Source organism: Ptychodera flava, chromosome 6 (genome assembly GCF_041260155.1).
Source record: "Ptychodera flava strain L36383 chromosome 6, AS_Pfla_20210202, whole genome shotgun sequence".
Classification (NCBI taxonomy): domain Eukaryota; kingdom Metazoa; phylum Hemichordata; class Enteropneusta; family Ptychoderidae; genus Ptychodera; species Ptychodera flava.
In genome coordinates this window covers 10,217,173-10,240,303 of record NC_091933.1, presented here as the reverse complement: position 1 = coordinate 10,240,303, position 23,131 = coordinate 10,217,173, and the positions used below count along the sequence as shown (strand labels likewise).

The 23,131-nt window shown below is 36.0% G+C and overlaps 1 protein-coding gene across 1 annotated transcript in view; it reads right to left on the bottom strand.

Annotated features, from left to right (window-relative positions):
* Window positions 1-3,195: 3,195 nt before the first annotated feature.
* Window positions 3,196-23,131, bottom strand: part of LOC139134794 (plexin-B-like) — a 39,088-nt gene continuing 19,152 nt past the window's right edge. Inside the window, exons 12-31 of the mRNA XM_070701853.1 lie at window positions 22,775-22,962; window positions 21,980-22,128; window positions 21,585-21,701; window positions 19,920-20,056; window positions 19,283-19,465; window positions 18,978-19,068; window positions 18,501-18,725; window positions 18,011-18,187; window positions 16,083-16,317; window positions 15,684-15,778; window positions 14,798-14,916; window positions 14,622-14,687; window positions 13,993-14,067; window positions 13,722-13,788; window positions 10,623-10,703; window positions 9,066-9,244; window positions 8,597-8,729; window positions 7,980-8,116; window positions 7,330-7,404; window positions 3,196-4,869 (exon numbers count right to left, since the gene is read on the bottom strand). Coding sequence (XP_070557954.1) covers window positions 8,039-8,116; window positions 8,597-8,729; window positions 9,066-9,244; window positions 10,623-10,703; window positions 13,722-13,788; window positions 13,993-14,067; window positions 14,622-14,687; window positions 14,798-14,916; window positions 15,684-15,778; window positions 16,083-16,317; window positions 18,011-18,187; window positions 18,501-18,725; window positions 18,978-19,068; window positions 19,283-19,465; window positions 19,920-20,056; window positions 21,585-21,695 — 2,052 coding nt within the window. The 5' untranslated portion in view covers window positions 21,696-21,701; window positions 21,980-22,128; window positions 22,775-22,962 and the 3' untranslated portion in view covers window positions 3,196-4,869; window positions 7,330-7,404; window positions 7,980-8,038. The remainder of the gene's footprint in view (window positions 4,870-7,329; window positions 7,405-7,979; window positions 8,117-8,596; window positions 8,730-9,065; window positions 9,245-10,622; window positions 10,704-13,721; window positions 13,789-13,992; window positions 14,068-14,621; window positions 14,688-14,797; window positions 14,917-15,683; window positions 15,779-16,082; window positions 16,318-18,010; window positions 18,188-18,500; window positions 18,726-18,977; window positions 19,069-19,282; window positions 19,466-19,919; window positions 20,057-21,584; window positions 21,702-21,979; window positions 22,129-22,774; window positions 22,963-23,131) is intronic.

Below are 23,131 nucleotides of genomic sequence, written 5' to 3'. Positions count from 1 at the left end.
CAGTTTAACGGAAAATTCGTCATTGTCCTGTAAAAGGTTCAATGGTCTGCAGTTCGTAAAGATTTAAGTACGTGCGGACGAAAGACGGAAAGCTTAGAGACTGTGCTCTGTCCATCCGTCTGTCCCGACCCTTTTCTCAAACATGTATATCACTTTGTACAATAACACGGAGGCATGGATAAAATACACGCACATCAATCTACTTCATGATACCATCAAGTATGTCCAACAGGCAACCGTAAATTTTCATAAACTTTACAATTATTGTAGAAAATCTTTACATGTTACAATTGCCAAATTTAATGCCAACATAACTCTCTACAGTAATTGTATTAGTTTCTCACCATTAAGTAACATCTACAGGCTAATTTTTGCTGCTAGTCGAGATCGTTGAAGCACCGAAGGCGATTGAACGATATTCGTCATATCTGCTTTGTTTGTTTTCAATTAGAATCATTAAAGAACGGGAAAATCATGGAAGAATCATTGCATTTGCAAGGCGCCTGCTCGTAATAACGACACATCCTAAACCTTAAAAGCCTTGCCCCAGAAGATCTCAAGCCCTCAGACACAAGCCTTATGGTCAATTCGCAAAAATCTCCACCTTCAATTTGTGGTATATGTTTTATAATTAATAGTCACTAAGTATTCCTGTTGTTAGGCCTATCCTATTACAAATACTCCTATTATGATTGATTAATCATTTGCAATACAACATATCACAGCCAGTCATCCCCGATAGACATATTCGTTATTGCAGCTGTTCTACCATTTCAACCTCCGCGAGAATGATTTACGACCGACAGGGGTCATCGTCATATTTAGGCGCTTATCTGACCAAAATTTGTCAGCACACCTTACTCAGACCTGTTTTTATATTAAAGACAGGCAAATAATTTGCTTGTACAAATATGTGCGACATTATGACCTCCGGTTCGTGGTGTACCTGCCATATGTGTGATTGTAATTTCCTTCTTCCTGTGTTCGTCACTCTCTGCAAAATGACGACAGACGAATGGTGTATACCTGGAGTGCACTTCTTCGCGACAAAATTATTTGCCTATTATTGAAATGTGGTGTACTCACGCTGCATGTATTTGCTCGTTTCAATTGCCGTCCAATTTTAAACGATTAAAGGAAAGGTTTAATTCAACCTGTTGTCGACACTGATCATGACATCTTCTTTTGTACGCGGCGTCGCTTCCAGACAAGAATATAGAGATTGCAATTAATTTCTAAGCTAAATATGTCACACAGGCATCGCCCCTACTCTTGACAAGTCTGAACAAATATCTCAGTGAGATACAAACAGAAACGTCTGCAAAATAGTGTCGTGGTCACCGAATTGCAGTAAAGCCGGAAGAAACGATTCCTTGCTTCAGAGGTCTGAGTTACTGCACACATCATGAGTAGGACGACATACGTTGGGAAAAGGTAACAAGGTTTGACAGCTGCGTGTAGCAAAGGTTGTAAGTTACACACAACTCGATACACTGCAAGTGGGAATAACAGGACGATAGTAGGTCAACTAGAGTTGAAGGTATATAAATGGTTTTGAAATGTGACAGTCGGAGCTCGGTATGGCATGTAGCTGTAAAAAGTCCATAGCCTGGCACGGCTCTTCTGTTATTGTTCGTCATTGTTTCGCATATTTTTCTACTTAGGATGCAATAACACTACTTTATCGTATACCCATGCCCATAAGCTTATTGCTACATCCTAGTGACGTTCACCGTAAAATATCAGCCGTGATATTTCACGGTAAACGTCGAGATATATGCACGATGAACGTCATCAGTTTTAGAGCTTTCCCGAACTATATTAGCAGTTTGTTGGTAAACAACGTAAACAACAAAATGGCTGCCGCTCCCCGCCTGCGAAGCGATGTCGCTGACGTAAAAACTTGAAGGGTTTCGAGGAACACGTGTACTTCTGGTTGCAAAATGCGGATATAACATGTTGAGTCTTGAAATGTTTTCCCATGGTATTTTTCTTGGTCAAGTTCTAGCAAACATTCTGCCGTTCGCACGGCGCCGACACTGTGCACGGTCTCCCCCGAACAGGTAGTGAGCGCGTGGCGTGACAGCAATGTCGCGCGCGCGACGACTGTTGACATGGCAACTCTCAGCCTGAGGGTAAACTAACAAAATGGCGTCCCCTCCTCCGCGCGAGCTCCGTGCCGTACGACGATCGAAATCAGGATAGATTTAAAGCTGAGCACAGTTTTTGATCGGTTATAATTGTAATAGCATATTGCACCTTAAACAGTTCCTTCTGTATGACGATTTTTGTATCCCGGTGTCTTTCTTCTTGGGTTGCATTGCGATATGGACGACTTACGTACACTTGCAGCGATGTCACGCGTGATGTTGACAGCTTTGTCGTTTATCTTATGAATGAAGCCTGTTCACATAAACATTCTGATATTTATGCGCAAGGCGTAATAAAGTAAAGCCTCAAAATTTAAGATTTTTCGTTCTATTAGTAAAATTATGGGCATGGGTATATGATAAATCGGTTATTACCAAATATCACCTGTTCCTTGTGTCGTATCAGCATTCGTATCATTTGTGATGCGTCAGACACTCGACTTCGTCTCGAGTCTGACGCATCACAAATGACACTCATGCTGATACGACACACGAACAGGTGATATTGGGTAATAACCTCTAAATATAGCATTGGCGATGTTTTTGTTGATAGCATAAACAACGTCTTCAAATCAATCGGTGAATTGGATCACGGGTTCTTGAAAATGATCATAATAAAACAAGCAATAGCAAGATGACAAAATTACTTAACCTGTTAATTCTGTTATTTAAATCGTAAAGTATTTTGAAGTAGAGAACGCCGGTTTTTTATGCTTTCGTAAAACAAGAGATAATTAATTAGGTGTAGTGTGGAGAGAGATAGTGTTTATGTTTCCGGATTATCTAATGTACGCCATTCAAGCTATTGCTTTAATCACCTACTGATATACCTGTTGCCCTCAACGATATTTTGCAGTGCTGCGCTGCGCCCATCGATGGCCAACTTAAAAAAGCAGGTCTTTACAGCAAAATATTTACCGACAGTAGTCAAAGTTTGCCATCCGAGGTCGCAATATATCATGCGTATTATTAAGGCAACTTCAAGTATAGCAATTTTATGTCATTGCATGACATAAACGGACAATGTACTATGCAACAAGTGACCTTTTAATACATTTATTTAATGATTGACATTTTATCATACAATATGGATTTTCCAGGACTTGCTTGTATGACAGATAATGTTTCTTAAAGAGTTTATAAATGAATTTTGTCAATTATTTGGTGACACAACGTATACGTGTAGAAATCGAAAATCAAAACTGGTTCATTTAAATTCTTTTGTTATATGTGGCTATTAATTTAATTCAATTGAGATTTGTTTCGCATTGATTCTACCCTTGACTAAACAAACAAATAACATTGTGTAACAACACTATTTGAACTGGTTCACATTGTGGTTCGTCTGACACAAATATCAAGCGTTATCTTTCTCTCTTAAAGACATACAACAATTAAGAAAATTATCAAAACTCCTCGGAGTGTCTTTTATGTTCTGTTAACTACAATGAACAGAGTGATTTTTCAGTATGTATTACCAATATGACAAGTATCTTTTTAGAAATAAACAACATTTAGGTCTGGAGGAATAATTAAATTGTTCCTCAGAATCGTCGCTTCTATTGCAGCATTTTGGATTTTTATTTTTTTTTTAATTGGGGAGACTGAGGTCACTGTTGCTCTCCATCTTTTTTGAGGTTTTTCGTTTTCTTTCCGGGAACATGTGGAGGTTTGTTCTGTTAAAACTGCCCGTACATGTACCTGATCTATTGTTGTGAACCCTTTGTAGAATCTAGACTCAAAATCATCAGTAACAATGTAACTATGTTTAGTGGGATATTTTGCTGGTTCGTAACTAAAAATATAAAGAAATCGCCCGTCGCCTCTGAAGCTTTGCAAAATAAATCCCAGTAAATTTTTTTCTCAGGCCTTACAGTAAGTAGGCAGTTTGACAAGTCTGAATATCGTCAAATCTATATCTAAAATACAATACTGAAGTTGCGATCATCGGGGTAATACCATTAGAAAATACAATGACCAGTAATATCTAGTTAATAATATAATATGTCAGGTAAAAAAGTACATCAGCTTTGTAAAATACCAAAATTAATATCAGGGAAATATGATGAAGGCTAATCTTCCGATTGATGAAAGCATAATGAGGACAGTGGGATAAGATCCTCAATACAGTACATGATATTAAAATATCGAATATAAATGCTACTTATTTTGTACTAGTTGAACGTTATTGTGTACAATGTTTAATCCCAAGAACAACAATGCTACTATCAACAAATTAACAGTACTGGAAATAGTACTTGCATTAGTATGCTGTCATTATTTCCATTATTTATGGTTAATTCCGAGTGTTTCATACTGCGAGGGATTATCTTGCATTTGCAATGGTTGATACATTGAACCTTCTCCCTCCCTTTTCTGCTGTTGCCCATAGTGTAGTGTATTGTGATGGTGGCTCTGCCTGTACTGTTTGGTACTTAGAGTGTGGTTGCACGGAAGACACCCCAGGCAACCGTTGCTGGTTGTTATGTAGAGCCGAGTAAAATGGTTCGGATTCCAATTGGAGGTCTTCGTAATCAGCTTCTTCGTTGGATTTGTGATGAAGACTTTCATAGTGAACCAGAGGATTTGCATACAGTGATTCGCAGTTGCTCGGTATCTGCTCATACTGGTTTTCCATCATAGAAGCGATAAGCCGATCCATTATTGCTGCATGACCGGCTTTCTTGCAGTGTCCATTCCTTTCTAGGGCTGTACTTATCTGTAAGTCAGAATCCGCACTTTAGAATTATCATTTTCCATAGTTATGAAAATGGAAATAATGTTTTATAGCATATTAAAATAGTATTACAATTTACAAGAGCAGCCAACCAGTGGACGGAGAGAGATTGACGCCTAAGGACCTTACAAGTTTAAACGTATTATTTTGATTTGATCCTAAATAAAAAGAAAATTTAGAAAGTGAAAATTATCGGTAAAGATCTTCACTCTAATATTCCTTTCTCATCACTCGTTTCTCTATGTCCCATCAAACAAAAAAACAGTCCTCGCTGCGTTTCTCTACATTAAGAAAAGCTAAACTTTACCGTTCCCTCTTTTATGACTTTGCCCTTAGATCTGTGTCCAGTTTCCTCATTTTATGTAATCATGTATACGTACACTTATACGAAGGCAACAATCTTACATCGCGACGCTATTGGGACGTTTTCACAGTTTATGATAAATTTCTGATGCCCGGTGAATAACTGTCAGATTGCTTGCTACCAACTTCATGAATTATTAATGATAAATATGTTTTGAGGACTAATAGTAGAAATATTGAAAATCTGCGTAAATGAGGCTATAAAAATAGTAAATAATTATCTATTCACAATAGCAAGTACAGGGTACGGTACGTACGACCACGAAGGATGCATACGCTCTATTCTCCTCCTTCAGTCTGTAACATTTCAAATAACGACTCATGATGTATTCCCTAAGAATGAACTTGTCGTCCGTACTCACGGTCCTCTTGGAAGTTACCCCATCGGTGTATAGCTTGATGTTGGCAATTGAGTATATATTCAGATAACGCTTTAACAACAAGCTAAAGGGCAGTGTTTGTGACTTATGATGGCAGGTCGTGGTCAGGTACAGGTAATCAAGGATTAAAATTAAAGCGGCAGTCCTCAATCCTACTTGTTCTCGCATTGATGATTGTTGATATTACCTGTTCAGGCAAAGTATTATCTATAAAGTGCTCTTCGGAAACGCCTCCGATACGTCGGCCTATTTGTTTGACGTACTTACGCATTGCAATTACTACCAAAAGTTGAATATAGTCAATATTTTTTGTGGTACGACGCAACGGGAGTTGACTTTCAGCAGTAATATCCTTGTTTCTTAAAGGTTTATGAGTTATAAGTATTGATTGGATCACCAACATTTGACATGGCGCGACAGTCAGCATTTAGCTCCAAATACATTGTTCATGCACAGCGTTTATTCAGATAATGCGTTCGGCGATTCATTTAGCACGTTACTGACATGCCACAATACAATAAAATTACCCGGAGTTTTGTTCAATTTGCAACAATGACGGTTACTTTTCGTATAACGTTTTCTATCCCCCGTATAGGCAATAATTTTAAGCATCTAAAAGTGAAAGTACATTTATTTCAAAATATCTACAAAAGTCACATTCCGCAGGAAGTACAGACGCCATACTTTGAGGAGCAAGTATAACTTTACATGTCACTCAAATGGAAATTGCTAGAATGGTGTGCTTAAAAACACGTTATAAGAATTTTTTAAACTAGTCCATGAATTTATCTATGAACGGGAGACACGCAGAATTCGTGGAGGAATCCCCAGTGGTATAACTCATAATGAATCATTGGATATCTCAAGTACTGTGTGACATTTGATAAAAGATATAAGAAAAGCATACAAATTTATCACTATGGAAAAAAATGCAGTTGCGTTGGTGTCGGTTCAGAAGGTGTTTGTCAGTAACGAATAATATGCGTTTGCTATGTTCAATGTATTTTCTCCAGATAGGTGTGTTGGCATTTACGATCGCCAGAACCAAAAAATAGAAAAAAAGCAAATGTCAGACCCTACTTGGAGGACGTAAACAGGCAATGCTGCATTTTTTACTTTTACGTGATTTTTTGTAGTGCATATTACTAAAGCTTATTCTTTTTTGTCTGTGAGCATGGGGGAAATGCTCAGGATTATTTACGACAACATTCCATCAATATGTAATGCCTCTATTATTGCGGACAGTCTGTAAACCCTAGACTAATAGTCACCAGTAACAATGTAACTAGTGGTAGAGTTTGGCAGTTCACAAAAAATTAATTCACTTCCGCGTCTGTAGCTTTGCCGCCCCCCCCCCAAAAAAAAAAATCCGATGAACAATGGTTTTCTGTCTGGCCTATCGCTTGTTCTCCTTTGAAAGTTGTGCACAGTCGTTTGCTCAGTAAAGTATTGCCCATGATGTAGGAAAAATTATGAGTAAAGGGTAAGGAGACCTGGCGCTGGTAGGCAATACATTGCTTTACTGGAAATGTGATGGATTAAGGTAGAGAGTATACATCTCCCGGTTGTATGTACGCTACCCTTTGCTGCACCAAAATTTTGGATATACACATTTGCTATTATATTGTTTGTCATCAAACAAAGTGGAAATTACATACAAAATGCATAACTCTTCTATCTTGAGAAAAATAATGAGTACCTCATCTTTGAATCCGATGTAGAAGTAAAAGAGTTTGTCAAGAGCAAACATCTTGTCAAAAGATTCACTACAATCCTGAAACAAGAATCCAATTGTTAAAATGATAACATTTACGCATAAAAGGAAGTAGAGACGCAGGATGGATGCGATATTGAGATCCACGTTTAATTACGTTAGTACATACGGGTAAATAGTTTTACCTTTATCTTTCATACCATTTTGGAATACCCTTTCTGACGACACAGATACATTGTATTAGATTTATTGTGAAATCGGTTGAATATTGAATGAACACTGTCTTTCCTGCCTCTGTTTACCTGTGTGCAGTCCTCAACAGCCATAATACAGTAAACTATTAAGCTAGTATGCGTTAATACGATTGGAACTAATTTGGGATGATTGGATTTTCATATTTTGCAAATTTCTCTAAAGTGTTAGGTGCCATATAGCTGAATGTTGCTATATCGCAACTTACCCATAAAATAGTGTGTAATATAAAAGGAAAAGCAGATGAGATAACATTTGTAGATTAAATCGACATTACTTCACCATCCAATTATCCAAAATTAGTTCCGATCGCGTTCATTGCTTTTCAACAGCTGTACAAGTTTGAATATGCCCATCGTCTTATGCACGTTTATATTGTATACCTGGTAGATTTCATCCAGATAATGCTTCAGTGTTGCTTCACTACAAGGTGGCAGAGCCTTCACTTCTTCGATGTATGTTCGCAGCCGTCTGCGAAAGTGTTCAATGTTTTCAACGTACGGGTCAGCTGTTGGTGTTTCTTTAAAAAAGATAGGTATTAAGCAGCTTCATTCGTTAAAGCATTTTAAGGCAATTAATCAAGTGAAAGAGAAACATTCTGTTATCAATACAATAAAGGAGGCTTCTTTGCATTCTTAAAACGCTTGTATACTTTAAATATTTAACAAAATATTATCTTAAGATTTTGTATGGTGTTTCGGGTACTTATCCGATAAAAAGACTGGACTTCATTCAAGAAAATCTATAAAACTTTGTATCAACTTCAAAAATATACATTTCAGCCGAATAACGTCATATTTACCCTTAAAAACAGTCATATTTTGAGCCATTGCGATTAATAGCCGAACTCTAACATTTGGTCAAATACAGCTTATTGCTAAGAAATCAATACGACATCATAAGAGATGGTTGCATAATAACTTGTTCGGAACTCGTCAATCGACTGCCATGGACGTAGCGAAACATAAAATATACGAGCATTAAGGGCAACGTAAGCTACCTTTGTGTCCGAGCAGATTTCGACGAAAGCTTGTGATATTTTGTCAAGTTCCCTTCCGACGGCTCGAGAGATATTGATGTCCAGCATACTCTGTGGTCGCTTTAATATTTTGGCAAAGAATCTCAAATGCAGACTAAATGAAAGATGATTGTGTCATTGCATGATAACATAAATGGAATTTCTCGACGTTTCGTAAATATCAAAGCAAGAATTATTCCGGCGGGAATCGCATATGTGTTATTACATGCGAAAAGTTGATCATCATTGAAAATTACATACATAAGGTTTAAAATAGACAAATACGTTATATGATTTTGACATTTGATATATTGTTAGTTGAAAACTATCATAATGATTGGTTCACTACTGCCTGTTGGCAGAGTATCTTCTCACATTTTACACCTATTGAGATCATAAATTCTGAACATTACATGGGGATAGCATGAATACAGAATCCTGTCACTATTACCTGTCGCATTTCCATATCTTTGCTACATCTCTATCGACAATATCATTTTTAACAACCAGAGAGTCCATAAAGTCAAACATGTACTTGATTGGAGCTGGAAATACAGGGTTTTGTTGTCTTGCCACTATTAAACATTCCTTGAACACTGTAGCAACACTTCTTTGCACTGTGTCTGTAGGCTTGATTATGCATTATTGTTAAGGCGAAAAGGACAGAACACAATAAATTGTTTATGCATACACATTGGATCAAATGGCTCTTTTATTTAGCAATCCCTGTTTTTGATTTCAGTATTTTGTGTTTCTATGTGGTGTTATCTTCTTCATTGAAACTGTTTATTTATATCTTGAAATCAAAGTACAATGTCTTTACACTAAATTTGAATATATCGCTTCAGACACCTCAAAGAAATGGTGAGGAGATTAAAAATGAAAGCTAGCCGCCTGGCATCCACATTAGATTGTACTGTGTTCCGTATATAGACATGCATTTCGTCGAAATTTTACTTATATCCGCTTTGAATTAAAACTTTTCAGGCATGTCAGGTTACTACTGTGATCATCAAAAAATCGCCACTTAGCGACCATATTGGATGGTATTGCGACACAAACTGATATACATATTATGTATATCATGGTACATTGTAGTTGTGCCAGTTCTGATGAAATCGGACTAGGGATGTCTGCGTAGCACTTATTGACGCACAAAATGATGACAACAAAGACTCTTTAGCAGCAAATTTGATTTATGTCTTGATAAGAAATTGAAGTACCAACTATGTATATATCTTTTTACTAGGTTAAAATAACATTGGTTGAGGTATGCCTGGGTAACGACTCTAAGCTTGATTCATGTTTGATTGTATCCAATATTTCCATGGTGGCAATGTTGCAATACAAATATGCTATACAAATTGATGTGCATATGTATGACATAATGTCATTATACAAACTTTGAAAGAAATTGGTTAAGGTTTTCGCGGGCGACTAAAACATTTGCCTCCTGCCGGACTTCGTCCACAGGGACAAATGAAAACAATTAAACATTCTTGCACTTACAGGTTTCTGCAGGATATTAAAACCCAGTTAAAATTTAATCCGATACTGAAGGAGACCCTTTAATTTACGATTCATCTATGTTTGTAATAAAGCATCCAAGGTTGGTGCCTTACTACAACATGAAGGCCAGCAATGAAATGCAGGTAATAGAGGAAGTACAATGTTAGTCTGTCGTTCGATCGATGTGTTTTGCTCAAATAGGGCTCTTTAAACCTAATTATTTATTGTCTGTGAACAACTGAGGGTTGCTGATGCTATAACTTAACGTTCCATGTGTTACTTGGATTTAAAGCTTGAGAATAATTAACAGCAGTTATAAACCTAAAATTCAAGAAGCATAAAAACGCCGCTTCTACATGATTACAGTAATGTTTCTATGTAATGTTAATTTTTAATCTCATGTTCCGACCGCTGCTACAACGTGAATGTTAAATTGTAATATATTGAGTAGGTAAACTCTTTGTTCACTTAGGACTCTACGAGGGTAAGCTGGGATTACCTTCATTACGTTTCCAGTCTCTTTGTTATGTTGAACACAAACAGCTTTGTACATCATGAAGACGGACTCTCCAATGCACATCTGAAATTTAAATATACAATACGGATATTACAAAGCTGCAGTGTGAGCAGGACAATAGTACTATTCATAGTCTGATTCTTACTTCTTACTTCACACAAACATATTATTATTATTATCATTATTATTATTACTTTATTATCCTTTATTAGCCTTAATAATAATAATTTATTAAGTTACAGTAACATGAACAGTGACCTTCGAAATAATTACAGAACTAAGTCATGACATCACACATCAAATAATCAAAATCTAGTGTCGCTCGAGGTATTTCTTTCTGATTTCAAACGCAAGAAATAAGTAAGTACTCAACTTTCTTAGTGTTTCGTTGTTTTGTGAAGACAACAAAGTTATAAATTTATCTATATTTGGGTTTGTTGTGTATTGAGGTGGGAGATATTTTGATCTTAAATCGTTATAAAGTTTACATTGCAAAAGGAAATGATACTCGTTCTCAATACTACCATCATTGCAAAAACACAGTCTATTCTCTCGTGAAAGTTTCTTGTGTCTTCCTTGTTCTATTAGTAAAGTATGAGATGATATACGGAAGTAAGTAAGTGTATTATCCTTAATTATCCTTTATTAATCCAATAACAACTGAATTCGTTGTGGTGCACACAGCCTTTAAACAAATATTTCATAATAGACAAAAGATTAAAAAGCACAGTTCCAGATAACAGCCACAGCATTGTCTATCAACAACTGTTTAATTTATTATAATAATCGCAATCATACCAATCCATAATCCAATGACAGTAGGTCAGAATTCGCAAGACAATAGTTGTAAACATAGACACAAAACAGCACAGAACAGACAGTAAATAGACGGTACACAAACAAAGTCATAATTATGAAAGAAAGATATATGGACCTCTGGCCAGAAGACCAAGAAGTGATGTCAGGTGTTTCGAAAATAGTAAGCGCATCCTGCCCCACATGTGGCACCCGCCATATATCAATCTATGAGTCAGATAGGTAGTGGTCACTAACTAAGGCCCAATGTCACCGATGCCATCAGTGATCATTTGTCGAAGAGAGATATTATATTTATCTACCAGCTTGCGATACCTGCCAAAAAAAGCGTTTGAATGTAGAGACAAGTCTTGCTCTGGTGTAACCTTGATTTAATAGTTTGTAAGAGAGATGGCCATGTCTCTCTACAAAATCACCATATGAACTGCATGCTCTAGCATATCGAATAAGCTGGGAAATGATACCCCATAAGCTGGTGAGAGTGGAATATTACATATGAGGTGTGGACAATTGATGATAAAATAATCATGGCAGTAGCCGTCTCCGAAACGAGATTTTCACCTGAAAATTGGTTAAGAATCCTCACTGCTTAGGGCACAAATTTCTGATGCTGTTTGTGCGGCACCTAATTGAGTGATATCTGGCACAGACCTCATTTTTAATGAACTTACTATTCAGTTGATGCGTTTTGTCAGACAATACAGTTTTAGATTGGTTTTTCACTGATTTCATGTACAAGTCATCAAAACTAGACAATTCCTAGTATTCCTAGAATATTCCTAGCAGTTTTAAAGACACGATTTATTTGATTTCATTACTACTACCTCCCCAGCAGGAAATACAATTAACAAAAAATAGACTCTACCGTTGATCTGTAAAACATATGCAAACTGTTTCCGGATATATCAAATCTATGCAACTTACGTAGAAGACATAATCTTTGCTGACATTTTCGGTATGACATATTAACATGGTCATACCAAGAAACTATGTTTGTAAGAAGGATCCCAAGATATTTATAACTATTTACCCTTTCAAGCTCATTTTGGACTGATTTAGTTTTTCCTGAAATAAATTATCATATCTTTAGTTTTCTTTACATTCAAAAACGAGTTATCACCATCACATTCCGTGTATACTGTGTCCTGATCTGCTGCAATTAGGCTAACTAAAGCCTTCTCGTCAGCTAATTTGTAAGCTTATCATGGCTGTCGGCATGTGTAAGAGTACAGTAAGATGTAAATATGATAAATAATGACGATGATATAACCGAGCCTTGAGGCGAGCCGGTATTTGTCAATCGCACCTGCGATCGCATCGAAGTTACCTTGATAAACTGTGGTTTCCTAAACAAACAATCTCCAACCCAATGGCTCAATTGCCTGTTTACTGAGATATATTTTCAATTTTCTGATAAACAAGTTTGATGAAGTAGTATTAAACGCGCTTGAGAAGTCCACAAATAAAATTCAAACAGACGCATTGGAAGTATCAAGATGTTATGTGAGGGCATGTAGAAGACGAAGGACTGCATCTTCCGTACTCTTGTGTTGGCGGTAAGGGAATTGTAGCGGGGTCTTGATACGCTGTTTGAGACGCAAAATGTTTTAAGGGGATCTTTCAAAACATTTCATTGGAATTAACGTGAGTGCGGCAGGTCGGAAGTCATTATGTTTCTGTGGCCTTCATACTTTTGGAACGGGAATGATACAACTTGTTTTCCAATACCGATGGACAGTATGAGTGTTATGTGAGAATTGGAATACTTTGGTAAAGATTGGGCCAACTCGATACAACATTATTGAAGAAGTTTTGTCGGGACCGGCGGTTTTACGAACCTTAACATTTCTAAACTGTCCACACATCTCCTCTAAACTTATTATGATATTTGCATTCTTATCCACATCTTGATTATCCAAGCTAATGAGTTCATGATGATGATGACTCTCTACTTTATTGTTACAGCGGACTCACAGAGTATCCAATTTTAAAAAGATTCAACAACATATTCATGTACGCGAACAACTCAAATTCCTATCAACGTACTTCAGCATATGTTTCTGAGTTTTTATAAAACCAACAAATTTAATTTTCTTTGCGAATTTTAATTTTTGAAATGGACCGTCTCCGTCATGATATGCTAAATGACATAATAGGACATCGTAATCATGACAAAATAAGGTCTGATTTCTGATGAACAGGTTTGAATCCAAAATACCCTAAGGGTTAAGCGGAAACAGACCAAAAGATACAAATATTACGCACCTTGGTTAAGGTGTACAGTGTTATGGCAAACCAACTAGTCAATATCTTCTCCATTATAGAATCATTTCTATTTACAAAAGAAAGACATTTATTTGTCATTGTCTAAGATGACAATATATTATGTTAGGCAAATTAAAACATTATTAAAGCATAATTATTGATGACTCTCTACTTTTTTGTTACAGCAGTCTCACGCAGTATTCCAATTTGAAAAAGATTCAACATCATCATGTGACATTATTTTAGCGCAATAAGCATACATTCATCATACCTTTTAAGCATTGACCTCGTCCTCTTTGTCTTGTTTGCTTTTACGGCAGTCTCGGCCAGTAATACCTTCAATAGCCTGAGATTGCAGTTTAAGATTCGTTAATAAACCGATTGCAATGGCAATTGTATTTTGAGTTAAGTATTACAGTTTGATATTAGTGCACATCAGTGGCCATTGCATGTTTCGTCGAGTGGCATTTATATTTAAATTTGAACGACAATGCACTACCGAACGAAATTGACTATTTCAAGGATACAACTACTTTTAATAACAAATTTCCGATAATAAATGTCGCATTGTTCGATAACCATGCAACCAGCACTGAAAGCAATAGATCAAGACAATAAAATACTCTAGAGTCATAAAGAGTAATTCCATTTATCGAATTAAGCGTCATTATATCCAACCAAGTGTCAGAAACATAAGAAGTTAGAAATTATCTACAATTGAGAAACAATGCCCTAGTTTAATGAAAACTACTTGGTAATCGGTCAATATTGCCAGATTACGTGTATTGCCGTAGTCAATGGATGTTGTTTCATACAATGCAAATACTGTAAAGTGATAAACAGATAAGCTAACGAATAAACAGATAAGCTATAAACGGTTTCACACGGAGTTATACTCACTCTGTCAGGTAAAACATATGCCGCTCTCTTTGAAGGATTATTGTTAGGAGATAGCCAACCGTGGCTCTGGTAAAAAAAAAACAAAAAACAGAACTAACAATGGCGTTAACGACAATATCAGTGAACTGTACTTGTGAAAAAACAACATCGCCTGTTTACTGAGACGTGCAACTTACTTATGGTTTGTAGTCATCTTCGTCTGATCTTCAAGGGTGCGTATGAACACAAGACAGAAAGATTCATCGACAAGCAAGGAGTAGAATTGTTCCAAACTCTTGGTACAATCAGTATCACTCTGGAAAACGAGAGATGAACGAGAGACTGAAATAGATCTGTTATAACTTATACGCTACTATTAACTGCTACCGTAAGCACATGTTCATGCTTCAGCATTTTACCAAGAACTATGAAAGGTTTGAATAACATTTTAAACAATTAGATTCATGATATTTTTTATTGTAACTATGGGCAATTTCGCAAATTTTTATATAATGATGTTTTTTATTTTTAGTTCCGGTTTTACCGATGATTATTTTTTTTAACTGAGTTGTTACCGTCACTGTTTCTTTGTTGTGCTTTTTGTTAGTTCATTTTGTCTTTTGCTGGAACAGTAATTGGGCGAAAGCCCGTTGTTCTCAGCCAGTAAATAAATAAAAATAAACAAATACACAAAAAGAGCATACAATTATACTATTTCTCTTGTAACCAGTACGACACTGAGTAAGTTGCATAGAAGCTGCATAATGAGTTGTATATACTATAACCGTAATAATAAGGTTAATTATGTACCGGGAATACGCAGGAACTCAAAGTTGCATTTTCCTTTGAACAGGTCTCTAAAACGTTTAGCTGTGTCGGATCTGATTATCATGTATTTGCAAATTTGTACATGTCATTAATTTGTTCTACACTAAATATTTTTTCGATAACATAACAGTTATAGTTGCTAACATTATCATTGTCAGTAATAGTGTAGGCGTTACCTTTTGATGTATTAAAGAAAAGTTAAGATTTATCTCAGGGAATGGGCTTACACGTCAGCAGACTTCGAAAAAAACTTACTTGTAAACGCCTCTTAAACAGTGGGTTGTCAGCCTGTCCATCAGTTATCATGTTAGCCGTGTAATTGCAGAAGTCTAAGAATGGTAGAACCATATCTGTAGGAAAGCATACTCTTCAATAAGCATAAGCTTGTTACATATATTGGTAATGTTACTGGATTGTGTATAATAATGTAATTAATGCATTAAAACATGATTACGCCTAAGTAAAGTGCCAGATTCGGTAGCTTAAGTACGTTGCCTTCCAAAAACCTAGGCTTGCGCAATAAACAATTTGCAACATAGAGTTAATTTCATTTACCGGCAAAAAATCGAGTACGCCGCCTTGTTTCTTCAATATGTATTTATCACATTCATGAAAGGGAAAACGTACCGTACAATGACATGAATGACTAATCACCTGGTCGTGTCCTTGTGCCCATTGCAATTATTTCAAGCCAGTTTTCAACCTCTTCTGCTATTTGGTTGTCCAACTTTCTGTTCCGCAGGTAACATATCACAATTATAAGAATAGTAATGATCAACAACAAGGCAAGGGCAGCTACAAGTCCTAGAATAGCCCCTGATATTTTGCTTTGTTCCGCTGTTGGGTATTTCAAGTATCCAATGAAAAAGTCTAAATTTCCAACTTTGACCTGCAAGGGTAAAAATAAATGTGCGGCTCATTTCGGCCAACCTATTAATCAATTTACATCTTCAAAACAGAAAATCATAATACGGCAATTTTCAAATGGTTTAATCATCTTGATTATTAACTTTTAGGCCTATTTTTAAATTTAAAACCTTTTGCCTGAGATTGAAGTATGGAAACACGGTGTATACTGCTGTATATGTGAATATGCCTTTTTCCGGCCATCACATTTCCATCTGAAAATTCTAATTTCCGATAATGCACTATTTCCGGGCCTTTTTTAATTATAATATACTAAATGTCCAATTTTCCCATTTCATTTGGGGCGTAGCTCCGTATCTTTTGATAATATGGTTTAAATAACTGGAACGAGCTAAGGCGTAACACTTGTCTCTGCGTGACAAGATAGGGGATCTCGGTTACGATGATTGCAAAAGATAATTTTAAAAATTAGCGGGAATAAAATCGTCCCACGACCTACATAGTTATACTAGAACAGAAACTGACACTGTTATTTGGTGGTAGAGTGCGTGTAATTCAGGCACTGAATTTAAGTTGGTACGTTAAGCAGCAAGAAACTCAAAAAATTGTTGAAAAGAAAAGAAGAATTCGTCAGCGCGAAATAGGCGTTCATCTCAAAAATGTTTTGCCCAGTACAAGTGGTATCTCTGAACGAAGTGTAAGACGATACTGTCACGATTTGGATCGGGTTGTAACGGATGCAATTCATGAAGCGGGACCGGCATACGGCTTAAAAATTAAGACGGGTACTCAGATCATTATGCGGAGAGAACATGTTGTTCGTCGATCTTGAACCACACTTTATCGTGCGAATCTCAACTTCAACTGAAAAAGACGAGCTGAATAAATTGATTAGATAAAATTAAATGTAGATGCTGCACTCTGATGGGGCCGATGGCTGTCACAATTTTGTACAACGTACAAGTTTGCGATATTGACTGAAAGCATGCAAAAATTTAGTAGGTCAGCTCAGGTCAAACTGACTATATCGGATCTTTGTATGTTCGTTACTCGATCTATTGAAAACAATTTGCCCGCGCAAATAACTGTCAAAATTAGGCCGACGATAGATACTATCGGCTGCCACGCTTGCAAAATAAGATAGGAAAATGAGATCTTTGGTAAATTGAAAATTTGGAAAACGGAAGAAGTGTATTGTGGGAAATAATTTTGTCAGAGGAATTTAAATGGCCGCAAAGTGCCACCCTCACAGCTGTATATATACCTATTTCCTATTTTTCAATCACAGACACAAAATTTTAAATTAAAAATAGGCCTAATAGTTAATAATCAAGATGAAAAAACCATTTGAGAATTGAAAATTAGTTCCTTTTCAATTTTCATTTTGAAGATGCAAATTGGATTATTGGTTGGCCAACATGTGCCACGGATTAATATACATTAATATATTAAATATACGTTAGCTTTTTGCATGAACAGAAAGAATTTCTTGTCTCTTTAGAGGACCTACGAACGTCATCTACGAATAAGTTCTAGAATGACTGTGCAGTTGCAATGGTCTTTGGACGAGGAGAATACGAACAACAACATATAAGCCTTCAAAATCTTCTCTTCCCTTCCTCTGCTACTCCAACTTCTACTGCTATAACTGTCACTACGACAAAGACTACTACCACAGCGTTCTTCTTGTACTATGATGAGCTTTCCATACTTACTCTGACCTCAGAAAGGCCGTTTTCCGACGAAATACCAGTTTTGTTCACCCCTCTCGGAGCGTCCTCTGGAGGAACACAGTTCAGTTGCACATCTGATAGGCTCACCACTCTGCACTCCTCTTCTCCAATAGTTACAAATACTTCACTCGCCATAGAAGCCAAGTTCAAGTTTTCTCCCTTAATAAAGGGCAGATTAATAATCTCGATCTTGATGTTATATACGTTGATCTCTTATTGCGTTTTTTGGCTCGACTTTTTAAAACAAGCAAAGAGGCAGTTTGTCTGTAGTATGTGTCGACTAAGACTTGTCTGTCCATTCAGAGTTAGGAAATGTTCGAATTGTCAAAAATCTTGGAATTTTCTTGTTTAAGGGCAGTAAAGAATACCTCGAATAATGTGCGACCTAATTATTATCGTTCTACAAATAGAAAAAAAAAGCAACCGACGTTAATTCGGTCGATCTCTCAGTTTGTTGATTTATAACAAATACCTCAATGACCAACTGTCTTCCGCGGCTGTATTCTTTAATGTTACCGTCGTCAGCAAACGGGTAATAAACAGGATCGTCTTTAATTTCGAAGTCCAAATCTGGTTGCAAAACAACTGCATCCATGATGAAGCCTACTAAGACTTGTGTGTCCATTTTTACTCTTGATAATACTACCGGCGGTGAGATACATTTCATCTTGTCAAATGAGTGCACCATACATGGTTCCTGTATATAAAACGTTTGATAAGACAGAGTTACAGCGCATACAAAAAATTATAGATATGAATGGGAGCTGTTTATGAATAAAATGTCTATTGTGCTGAATTGTCAAAACCACAAGCTTTGCAGTCATTTGCATTGATTCGACATGTTTGTGAAATTTGAAGAAAAACCTTCCTATTTCCTTTTTTTAAATTTGGTTAAAAAGTATGCTTCTTGTTAATATGCTTATTGAACAAATTTTGATACTGTACTTACAGAAACAAACAGCTTTCCAGCATTGACAAACATCTTTGGCCTTTGTATTGATGTGAAGTATTGACCAGTGACATTGATCGCACGTCCACCACTGTATTAAATATGTACATGGAACACATGTTAACATAAATATGTCGATATGTAAATGTGAAGGGAGGTAGCACATTGACGGCCATGCGCTGTAGAGTTGCATTCAAAAGTAAAAAAACTCCTATTATAGGAACAGTAACTGTGAGATTTAGAAACTATTCACAGGACAACATTGTCTCACCACGAAATTTCATTACAACTACAGTAGAACTTACCTTATCATGCTTGTCATGGGATAAAATGAACTCACTTCTGGGTCATTTGTGAAGACAAATGTCTTGTAATCAGGTGCGAGACGTTCAGCTCCATCAAAATATATCGACAGTTTTGCAGAATTTGTGGCATTCGTCATTGTTGTTATGCACAGAAGGTGGGTTTCGTTAACAACGCTCTCCGTCCTACGTTAATATATGCAATGTTTGTGATTATGTATGTGCAATCAAGTTTATATTAATGAGACTATTACTACGTAATTTAGATTTCATATTTTCAACACGGTTTTACAAAAACTGAAAGATTTCCAAATATCATGCCTGTTTATCACGTATTAAACACCATGACCTGCGCTTGGTTTTCTGTTGCCTCGTAATTACTTCATACAACATCTCGGTTTTCAAAGTTTTTATCGCATCGGAGTTTCATCACTTTGTGCTTACTGGGCTTTCATAAATTCTTCATAATTCAAATCTATTAAATTCAACCAGGTCAAATTTGATCGACAAATTGACACCATGTTTAAGACAATGATATCTGTTCTGCAACAAGTACAAATTACAGCGAACATTATTTGTTGAATTTTTGAACCTCAAGACCAAAGTATGAGCACATTCCTATGTATTAGTGTTAACCAACCTATCTATATGGCAAGATGACGCGCCAAAGTATGCTTTGATGTTTCGACCCGCATTCACATATTGTCCAATAATGGTAACCATTGTTCCTCCAGACTTTGGCCCGATCTTTGGCGTGAAGTCTAAAACATCAGGATCCTAGAATTAGATTTATACATATTTTTGAACAATGCAATTATTCAGTCTAGCTATTTATTCATTAGATTTGAAGCTTATTGTAGGAAGTGAAATTGGAAAACGACAAAATGAGCGATTCTTTGCCTTCGGTCTCACGAAGTACGCAGTTGTCATAGACGTGACCTGAATTAATTTATAGAATAATAGGTTATGAGGAAATCATGTACTCTTCCTTAAAAACAATTTCTAGAGTGACTGAACTGATTAGAATGTCAACTTTGTCCAAATTTGATTGTTTAATGGTATGTTGAGCATCAACAAGTGTAAACCCTACAGCTTACTCATAATGTGCCTTTCAAGAATTTAATCTATAAAGGGGCGTTACACCTAACACAGCCCATGTTGCTCAAAATAATCGCAATCATACCAATCTATAATCCAATAACACTAGGTCAAAATTTGTAAGACAATAGTTGTAAACATAGACACAAAACAGCACAGAACAAAATCACTTTTTTATTTTTATTTGTTAATCAAAGATTAAGATATTGGTTTGGTTCTATTAAGCCTGTCAAGCATTCTTAAGTTGCTTGATAAAGAAGTGTTAATTTATGCAAATGTATGCAAATCACCCAATTTCCTGGCTTCTCTTTTCTGCTTATTTCAAGATTTCCAAGGATTTAACTGGACTGTGGCTTGTTCAATTTTCTAATTTTTACTAATTTTGTTCTTTAAATACTATTCAGCTAAACAAAGTTCTTAAATTTTGAATACGAGCCATTTAATTTTGCTAATCTTGTTTTTCATCACTTTTTTGATTGTCAGTCTTTCGATCTATGCCATGTAGAATGATTGATAATGCAAAATAAAATAGCCATTTTACATATACTCTTGTTTCAAGTGAAATATTACATTTCAGAATATCAAGTTTTTTACTTAAATTGACTTTTATCACTAATGCCAAAATTGAGGTTTTTTTATCCCAAATATATACATCCTTCATCCTTAGGGTAAACTATTGCTACTATAGTAACCTTTAGATAGTAAGTATATTGACAATATATAGTATTAAGGGGTTTCCTTGTCATCTTATATGAGAACTATTCCTTTGGAAAAAACTGTGTTGAAAACGTGCAGCTCCGCCTTAAAAAAATGTTATCATTTTAATACATCCTTTATATGAGCAATGAATCCAATGAGAACTATGATGCTTGAGTTCCTTTCAATATGTAGTACACCGCAGTGTATTTCCATTTCCTGTTACCACTATCAATTCGAAATACCCGGTAATTTTCGCTAGGTTTGCATGAATAAATGTTTCGTACAAACGATGCAATAGAGGAATTTTGCTTCAATAATCTACAGCTCTGTGGAAGTTACAGGTAATGTATTCATCAACTTGGATAACGGTCCTTACTGTGTCTCAAATCACATTTCATGTTTCAATCAATACTTCATTTGAAATTTATATATATATATATATATATATATACATATATATATATATATATATATATATATATATATATGACATAGTTCCGTAACATACCCTGTATATAAATTGCTTTCTATATGTTGCCGTTTGTATGGCTCCATCATTTGCTTGGACCTGTACTTCAATGGCTCCTGATTCATCTGGCAAAGAGGCCCGGTGATGCATTCAAATCTTTATAAGAACAGTAACGGTAATAGACAAATTAATGACTGCGTATATCACTCTGTACTGAACCGCAAACTTTATCGTATTTGTTAAAACGGAGAGTTTTTCTGCGTATCATTCAAAGAAAAATAATAGAACAGATTTTCATCGAAAGACACAGATTACATCAAAACATCTGTAAATTTCGTGTTCGTAGCAAATTAGAGGAAAATGGTTTTGTTGTTTCAGTTTTTCACATACATTTCAAGTCGGAAATGATTGCCAGCGACAAATACTTAAACTACCTTTTTGATACTTCATATCTTTCATTTTGGAGGGCACAAGGTGTGTTGGCGACAGTCACGCTTCTCATGTCAGAAGTACGTTTACCTAAATCTGTTCCCATGATTATTATTTGTGTTCTGCCTTCATAGGGTCCTGAGATAGGAAAGACCTGTAGGGTAAAATCGAGTATGAAGTTACAGGGACAGTCGCATCTTAGTGATATACAAAAACCAAGTCATCAAGTTAAAAAACGAATAAATAGTCGTCCCCTTCTTAAGACATCAGAGTCACACAATGAAGAAACACACAGAAGTCATAACCAATGAAAACTTAAGCGATCGACGAGAAGAAAGTAGGTTTGGAAGTTCAAGTGATATGGATAGAGCGTGGAGCGGAAGAACGGGAACGGATATTACTAGTATATGCTGCAGCTGTGCATATCCACTGGTCATAACACAATGACATGTTGTATATTTGATATAATTTTGACGCTACAAAGTCTGATGAGAGTAATTTTGAAATACCAGACTTAGAGCACAGTTTTAGCACCGACATATTTATTTCTTTGAAGTATGTTTTTTAAACATTTGACGTTTTCCCTTTCTTTTGATTTATCCGTTTTGAAATAGTGCTTTCTAGAAACTTTAAAGTATCTTGGGATATATGCATTGATGAACCATAACCTCCTTTACTGATACTATTACAGTAATAGTAACTGTTACTGCAGTTCAGTCAAAGTCAAACCCCTTATTAACCACTTCTCAGTGGACTGTGTCATGACCTCCCTACAGCAACAGGATAGCGTACATACTTACGTCAGTAATCGTCGGGAAATCACATTTGTTCGAAGTCCCATGAGGCCACCACTCTGACTCGCACACGTTTTGCACCTCACATGTTCTAGAACCTGTACACCAACCGCAATTCAATGGCAGCCGCGTAGATATTTCAGATAGACATTCACTACAGTCACGCCGATTAATGGAACAATCATACAGAGTCACTAAAAAGATACAAAAAAGTAATGAGGCAACAACATTAATCACTTAAACTTACTTGATGTGACTTTAAATATTCAATTTCTTGTATAAAGTTTTGACAAACATAACTTACATATATTTGGTACAAAACTACAAAATCATGGCGATTGTAATATTACAGTTAATTTGCGT